General features: G+C 60.3%; 2 protein-coding genes across 3 annotated transcripts; one reads left to right on the top strand and one right to left on the bottom strand.

The window, feature by feature from the left end:
- Positions 1 to 179: 179 nt before the first annotated feature.
- NAXE (NAD(P)HX epimerase) lies at positions 180 to 2,374 on the top strand. Of its 2 annotated transcripts, XM_059871279.1 has the most exons (6): positions 183 to 449; positions 688 to 796; positions 1,186 to 1,296; positions 1,441 to 1,554; positions 1,640 to 1,787; positions 1,868 to 2,374. In XM_059871279.1, exons 1-6 carry the CDS (start codon positions 262 to 264, stop codon positions 2,068 to 2,070), a joined length of 873 nt encoding a protein of 290 aa, XP_059727262.1. In that variant the 5' UTR covers positions 183 to 261; the 3' UTR covers positions 2,071 to 2,374. The 2 variants fall into 2 exon arrangements, with proteins under 2 accessions (XP_059727264.1, XP_059727262.1); XM_059871281.1 differs by lacking the exon at positions 1,186 to 1,296 and having other exon boundaries at positions 180 to 449.
- LOC132340347 (G patch domain-containing protein 4) lies at positions 2,366 to 4,865 on the bottom strand. The gene is made up of 7 exons (XM_059871278.1): positions 4,693 to 4,865; positions 4,219 to 4,292; positions 4,044 to 4,136; positions 3,733 to 3,840; positions 3,528 to 3,625; positions 3,368 to 3,418; positions 2,366 to 3,266 (listed from the first exon to the last, which is right to left on the bottom strand). The coding sequence occupies exons 1-7, from the start codon at positions 4,766 to 4,768 to the stop codon at positions 2,672 to 2,674; spliced, it is 1,095 nt and encodes a 364-aa protein (XP_059727261.1). The 5' UTR covers positions 4,769 to 4,865; the 3' UTR covers positions 2,366 to 2,671.
- Between the last annotated feature and the right edge of the window lie 3,421 nt (positions 4,866 to 8,286).

Raw genomic sequence — 8,286 nt, 5'->3', positions numbered from 1 at the left:
CGTTTCCGCCATCCTTTGTATGTCGGGGTGCCGGGGAGGAAATGAAGGGGCTGGAGAGACCCCGGAGTCTCGGCGGGGGCAGGGGGAACGGGGGAGTGCCGCCGGGGCCTGCAGGGACCGCGGCCTCTGCGCGGCTCCTCCCCGGGCGGTGAAGGGCGCTCCGCCCCGGGGCGGCCCCACGCCTGCTCGGTGGAGCTCCGGCTCTACCGGGCTGTACCGGGCCGTGCCCGCTCCGGGGCCGTACCGGGCCGTACCCGCCGCATGCCGAGCCCGCGGGCGCTACTGGGCTTGGGGCTGCTGGTGGCGGCGGCGCGGGCGGGCGGGCGGTGCCGGTACCGCGGCTGGAGCTGGGGCTGGGGCTGGGAGCGGGAGCGGTGCCGGTGCCTTCCCCGCCGCGCCATGCACGTCCCGAGCGCGGGGGCCGGCCCGACGGGGCTCCGCTTCCTCGGGTAGGAGGAAGGAGGGAGGCGGGAGAGGAGGCAGGCGGCCCGCAGGGGCCGAGGGGGCACCGGGCCGGGTACGGGCGGGCAGAGGGGTGCGGAGGGGTCGGGGAGGGGGTGCGGATGTACACGGGGCTCGGCTCTGTGTGTCCCCCCAGCCGGCCCACGCAAAGTCGAGGGGATCACAGCCCCCGGGCTGGGCCTGGCCGGGCTTTGGGGTACCCAAGGTTGCCATGTCCCACCCTAGGCAGGCGGAGGCCCAGGCTATCGACCAGGAGCTCTTCACTGAGTACAAGTTCAGCGTAGATCAGCTGATGGAGCTGGCGGGGCTGAGCTGTGCCACTGCCATTGCCAAGGTGGGGGTCCTGGCACTGTGGGCTGAGCTGTGCCACTGCCAGCAGCGAGGTGGGGATCCTGACATCGTGGGCTGAGCTGTGCCACTGCAAGGGTGGGTGCCTGGGAGGTGGGTGGAGGTCCTGGGGAGAGTTCCAGCACTACAGGCAGTGCTATCCCCACCATCGACAAGCTGGGGACCCTGGGAGCCAAGGGAGGGTCCTGGGGTTTCTAGCAGTGTGTATCAAGCTGTGCTACCACCAAGGTGGGCACCAGGGAGGCAGATGGTGATGCTGGGAATCGTCCCAGCCCCTTGAGCATACCAGTCCCAAGTTGGGGGTCTTGTGAATCCTGGCCCTATGGTGTGGGCCCACTTCCCCATCATAACCCCGTACCTCTTGCCCCCTATCAGGCCTACCCACCCAGCTCCTTCACCACGAGCCAGCCTGCTGTGCTGGTGGTCTGCGGGCCAGGGAACAATGGCGGTGATGGGCTGGTCTGCGCCCGGCACCTGAAGATGTTTGTGAGTCTTGCACAGGCAGCCCCAGGGTCCTCGTGAGGGTGCTGGTCCCTGTGCACCCCTGTACCTGTGGGCTCCAGGGTCCCACTCCTCTGACTGCTGCTGATGCCAGAGTGGGATTAGTTCAGGTTCCTTCTGCTCTTGCAGGGCTACCAGCCAACCGTGTATTACCCCAAGCGCTCCAGCAAGCCCCTCTTTGAAGGTTTGACCACCCAGTGCAAAAAGATGGATATTCCCTTCCTCCCCGAGTTCCCGACTGAGGTGAGGAGCAGCCCCCAGCTTGGCAGGACCTGCCCCTGGAGCTGTGGCCAGGACTGCCCTTCACCTGCCACCATCTTCACCGCAGGCTGAGTTCATTGACGAGCTTTACGGCCTGGTGGTGGATGCCATTTTTGGCTTCAGCTTCACGGGAGCGGTGCGGGAGCCCTTTGGCACCATCCTCAGCACTCTGGAGCGCGTCACAGTGCCCATCGCCAGCATCGACATCCCCTCAGGTGAGTTGTGGCTGCACCTGCCGCAGGAAGGTGCCTGGCCAGGGTGCTCCCAGCTCCAGCCTGGCCGTGGCTCGTTGCAGGCTGGGACGTGGAGAAGGGGAAGGCAGACGGCCTCCAGCCCGACATGCTCATCTCCCTGACGGCGCCCAAGAAGGCAGCGATGCATTTCACGGGCCGGTACCACTTCCTCGGGGGCAGGTTTGTGCCCCCTGCTCTCCAGGAGAAATACGCCCTGAACCTGCCAGCCTACCCTGGCACAGACTGCGTCCTGCAGCTCACCTAGAGCTGGGGCCAGAGGGGCTGGGGGGCCAGGCCCGGCTTCAGCACTGCACACCAGGGCCAAATTATGCCCAAGCCTCTGCTAGGAGGGTGCTCAGCACCTCACTGGGCTTTGGTGTGAGCCTGCAGGATGGAAAGGCCCAGGAGGTGGGAGTGGTGAGGGGCTGCAGGGGAAGCTCACTTTGGGGCTGCTGCCTAATGCAAGTGCTACAGGTGTAAAGGTGATCTGGGGTTCTGCCACTCATGGCACCATTCACACGTTGGGATAATCTGATCACAATAAAGATTTATTCATGCCCTTGAAAAAATACTTTAGTATTTTTTATTTACTCTGCAGGGTGTGTCCTTGTGTCCTATGACAGGCCCATGGCAAATGGGTCCCTGCCCCAGGGCCTGAGGGGAACCAGGGTCACTCCTGAAGTAAAGCTTGATCCAGCTCCAGACCAACTTTTCCTAGCTCAGCATCCCCAGGCAGCTGGGTCACAGTGCTGGGCTCCTTCTGGAACAAGCTCAGAGCAGCCCATGGCACCCACCAGCACCAGGATCGGGACCCTTCCAGCCAGGTGGGACTGGCAGCTGCACAGCATGGCAGCCATGTCACTTGCTCACTCTGGCTCCCTCTTCCTCCTCTTCTTCTTCTTCCTCTTCTTTGTTGGGCTGTGTCCCAAGTTTAGCTCATCTGTATCTTGTAGAGGTACATCTGTTTCAGCTGGCTTTTCTTCGTCCTCCTCTTCCTGCTTCTTCTTCTTTTTCTTCTTTCTCCTCTTTGCAGCCTTCCCATCCTCTTCCACCACCTCCTCTTCTGCGCTTAGCTCTGGCTTCTTTCTCCTCTTCATGACCTTCCCCTCCTCTCCTGATACATCTTCTCCACATGGCTCCACGATCACCTTCCTCTTCTTCTTCTTCCTCATGACCTCTTCCTCTCCTGTCAGCTCCTCTTCTCTGCTTGGCCCCTGCTTCTTTTTCTTCTTCTTCACAACCTTTTCTTCTTCCAACACCTCCTCCTGTTCTGTGTTTGGTTCCTGGCTCTGTGGCACCTCAGCTCCATCCCTGGACTGTTTCCTTTTCTTCTTTTTGCCCTGGCTGTTCTCTGGGGGCTCCTGCTGCTGCTCCCGTGGCCGGTACGTGGCCAGGAAGGCTCGTTCCTGCTCCTCCAGGCGCGCCAGCTTGGCACTCATGGTCAGGCCGTGACGGGCACCCCTGCAATGACCCCAGGCAGCGAGGACTAGCACTGGTTCTGCAGCCCAGCCTGCCCAACAGCCCCTGCGAGGAGGGGCAGCCCTGACCCCCCGGGCACTCACTTGTGTGCCGTGCGGCCCCTGCACGCCTGCACCAGCTCCTCGTCCGTCAGCCTGGGGACACAGACAAGACCCGTCACCCATCCGTGGGGGGAACACGGTGTGGAGCAGGGCTCATTTCAGCCCTCATCCCTCCCTGTCAAGGGATGGGGCTCAGCCTCACCTCCTGACCGAAGAGAGGTCCAGCTTCTCCTCCTCCTCCTGACTGCTCTCAGAGCTGGCTCTTACAGACTCCTCCCCACAGGCTGTGAGCATGGCTGACTGCAGCACAGACACAGAGGGACTGTGAGAAAGGGGAACAAGAACTGGGGGCCACAGCACCAACGACCTGGGGGCCAGGCAGCCCCCAGGCTCCTGGGGCCAGTCACCTTCACAAAGCGGCCGTACAGCAGGCTCCCGCTGCTGCCAGCCTTGCGTGGCTTCTTATTGCTGATGCTGCCTCCCTGCTCAGAAAGTGCCTTCACAGAGATGCCATCCTGGGCGGGAAAAGGCAAAGGCTTGGAAATCATCTGTCCAAGGGGTTTCGCCCCTCCAGCAGCACGTTTCCACCACCACAGCCCCTGTGCAAGGTGCTGCTTCCTGACAGGGCCTGGGGGATACGGTGGCACTACAGGAGTCACCGAAGGAACCCAACACCCTCCCCTGCCTTCAACCCCGTCCCTGTCCCCAGCCCTCCAACCTGCCCGGCCTCTACAGCAATGTTGGCAGCCGCCTTGTTGAAGACGTGGTCCCACCAGTGGAAGGTGAAGGGCTCCGCCGCGTCGTGTCCCACCTGCGGGGTGCAGAGGAGCTGCCAGGATGGCTGCGCTGGGCAGCGGGCACCGGGCCGGGGCCGGGCAGGGATGGGGACTCACCCCCGCCGTGTCGCACTTCACCTTCACCCGGATGGCCTCGGCAATGCCGTCCTCCCGCCTGCCCAGCCCCTGCCCTGCACACAAGGCACCGTCACCCCTGCACGGCCCGGGGCACCGGGGGCTGGGGGGCTGCAGGACCCAGAGGGTGGGGAGAGGTCCAGACCGGGTCCTGCAGGAAGGAGGGGGGCGAGGGGCGGGCTCTAGAACCATTGAACCATTGGGGTCTGGGGTGGGGACCGGGGGGCTGCAGGGTCCCGGGGCTCTGGGGATCACTGGGGTCTGGGGTGGGGACCGGGGGCTGCAGGGTCCCGGGGTTTGGAGTAACTGGGGCCTGGAGGGAGCTGGGGAAGATGGGGCTTGGGGAGCACGGGGGGATAGGGGGCTTTGGGGGGGATCGGAGTCTGGGGACAGCCAAGGACGCTCAGGGGGGGCCGGGATGGGGCGGGACAGGCCGGGACCCCTGCCCGGCCCCACCTCGGCGCCAGCCGTGCCGCCTCAGCTGGGTCTCGGCGAACAGCATCCCGCGGCCCGGAGGCTCCGGGGCGCTCATGGCCCGGAGGGTCCGGGTGTGTCCCGCTGTGTCCCGGGGAGGGTCCCGGCGTGTCCCGGCACCGCCGCACGAGGCCGGGGCGGAGTCACGGCCGGGCCGCCCGGGAAGGGCTGTGCGCATGCGCGAGGGGCGGAGACGAGAATGCGCCGAGAGCAGAGCGGGGCGGGGCACGGGGACAGGGGGATGGGGACAGGGATGGGGACAGGGGGACGCACGGACATGGGGACAGGAATAGGGTCAGGGCGACAGGGGGAACGCGGGGACATAGGGAACATGGTGACATGCGACCCATGAACATGGAGGCGTGGGATACACAGGCATGGGGACACACGGACACGGGACACACGCAGGTGTGCTCACACGAACAAAACCGTGCACACACGTGTGCACACCTACCTGTACCCACAGCTGCAGCCGTGTCACACACAGGCACGTGGGCACACTCAGGCACACTCGTGTGTGTGAAGGTGACACACCCTACACCTCCTACACACCTCCTACACCCGCCCTCCTCACCTGCTGAGCCGTGCACACAGCCCTGCTGGGTGTGCCACAGACAGACACACAGAGCTGACCTGTACACAGACAGACACACAGACACAGACACACAGACACACAGAGCTGACTTGTACACAGACAGACAGACACACAGAGCTGACCTGTACACAGACAGACACACAGACACAGACATACAGACACACACACACACACACAGAGCTGACCTGTACACAGACAGACAGACACACACACAGAGGTGACCTGTACACAGACAGACACACACACACACACACACACACAGAGCTGACCTGTGCACACACAGACAGACACACACACACAAAGCTGACCTGTGCACACACAGACACACACAGAGCTGACCTGTACACAGACAGACAGACACACACACACACACAGAGTTGACCTGTGCACACACACACAGACAGACACACACACACAAAGCTGACCTGTGCACACACAGACACACACAGAGCTGACCTGTACACAGACACACACACAGAGCTGACCTGTACACAGACAGACAGACAGACAGACAGACAGACACACACACACAAAGCTGACCTGTGCACACACAGAGAGACAGACAGACACACACACACACACACACACAAAGCTGACCTGTGCACACACAGACAGGCACACACAGAGAGCTGACCTGTGCACACACAGACAGACAGACACACACACACACACACAAAGCTGACCTGTGCACACACAGACAGACAGACACATACACACACAGAGCTGACCTGTGCACACACAGACAGACAGACAGACAGACACACACACACACACACAAAGCTGACCTGTGCACACACAGACAGACACACACACACACACACACACAAAGCTGACCTGTGCACACACAGACAGACAGACAGACACACACACACACACACAAAGCTGACCTGTGCACACACAGACAGACAGACACACACACACAGAGCTGACCTGTGCACATACAGACAGACAGACAGACAGACACACACACACACAAAGCTGACCTGTGCACACACAGACAGACAGACACACACAGAGAGCTGACCTGTGCACACACAGACAGACTGACACACACACAGAGCTGACCTGTGCACACACAGACAGACAGACAGACATTTTTCAAGCTGCCCTACCCCACGACCTCCTAAGCCCAGGATTTTTCCCTACTGACCTTCTCTTGAGTCACTTTGAACTTGCCCCTCCACAGTCAGGGCTGTGGCCACAGGAAGCTGCCCCTACCATGGGACTTGGTAACAAAACCCCTAGTTTATTGAAAGGAATGTAGGTGTTGGCTTCCTGCCACCGTTCTCTCCTCCACATTTTTGAGGTTTGATTTCGAAGTTGGAAGTGTTGCACTGGGACACTGAGGGGAAAGGCTGTGGATCCCCTCCAGGGGAAGGGGGAGGAATGAAGTACAAATATATCCTTGACAGCAGAAATCTCTCCCAATCAATCAGCTGGATTTCCCACTACCTGCTCCAGAAATTGCTTCATTCATTATGCTTTAAAAGAATTAATTCTACTTATCAGAGGAAAATGAGAGGAAACAGTCGGTGAGAACACCTTTGGGCAATTCCTTGGGGAAGGAGAGATATGGGAGTGAGAAAGTGCAGTGGTTCCTTTGGAAGTGGGCCTTTGAACAGCACATTACCAGGGATTAGGGAAAGCTCTGGAGGGGATTAACATCTCACTCAAAGGCTCCTTCCCACCAGCCTTCAAAGCTCCTTTTCCTCCAGAGCCTGGGAAGGATCTGCACCCCGTGGGTACCAGAGACCAGACCCAGCCGCATCCACCTCCCAGCCCTGTCCCAGTGATCCCAGGCTCGCTGTCCCACCCCTGAGGAGGCTGCAGGCCCAGAAGGGTTTGAGAATCCCAGAAAGGTTTGGGATTCCAACTCTCCTTCCTGTACAGAGCAGTGCAGCAAAGCCCCTGGGAGCGGCGTGGAACGGGCAGCTCTGCCAGCTGTGGGGGGAGGTGGCACTGGATGGGCACGAGAGGCTGCAGCCTGCCCTGTGTCTCTATTTCAGCATCTTGGCTGCTGCGCTGGCAGCAGGGGAGGAACCATCCCAAAGTGGCACAAGAGCAGATGCTACAACATGGAGAGACAGGAGAAATTTATTTTCCCACTTAACCAAGCAAGAGACACCAAGACCTGGATGGCCTTTGAGGGCTCATCATGGCCTTTCAGGAGTTAAAGAGAACTGGCTAAAATGATGGACAAAGTCTTTTTATATGGATAGTTAAGGATGACTCAAGGGGAAATGGTTTTAAACCAAAAGAGGGTTTTAAACCAAAAGACTTACATTGGATATTGGGAAGAAATTGTACCCTGTGAGGATGGGGAGGCCCTGGCACAGGTGCCCAGAGCAGCTGTGGCTGCCCCACCCCTGGCAGTGTCCAAGGCCAGGTTGGATGGGGCTTGCAGCAACCTGGGATAGTGGGAAGAGTCCCTGCCCATGGCAGGGGTGTGGGATGAGATGAGCTATGAGGGCTTTTCCTGCCCAAACCTTTCTGGGATGATTCTCAGACTCCTGTGGACTCCCCTCAGTGCTTCACAGCCATCTGCACACACTGCCGCAGGATCCCTCCCCTTTGCAGGGACTATTTCCAGCCAGCTTTGGAGTCACCAACCTGCTCCATCCCTCCAAGGCCCCGTTCCAGCACACACACAGATCCCTTGCACTGTGGTGACTGACACCACCACGTCACACCTTGCTGACATGCTGAGGGGGTGCAAGGACCATTTCTTCCTGGCCAGAAACACTGCTGGGACTAATTTTGCTCCTCAGGGATTCAAACTCACCATGGGGCTATATCCCCCCTCCCTGTGACCCTGTGCACCCTCCCTTCCCTGCTTGCACCATCCATCCATCCGTCCATCCATCCATCCCTCCATCCCCACAAGCACATTCCTTACAAGAGCTGGCTTGTGCAGACTTTAGTGCCATCAAGGGACCCTGAGGAGATCTCAAGGCTCACACAGGCACTTTCAGGAGCCTCTT

Source organism: Haemorhous mexicanus, chromosome 31 (assembly GCF_027477595.1).
Source record: "Haemorhous mexicanus isolate bHaeMex1 chromosome 31, bHaeMex1.pri, whole genome shotgun sequence".
NCBI lineage: Eukaryota > Metazoa > Chordata > Aves > Passeriformes > Fringillidae > Haemorhous > Haemorhous mexicanus.
Note: the sequence above shows the minus strand (reverse complement) of the source record. Positions and strands in the feature narration are given on the sequence as shown.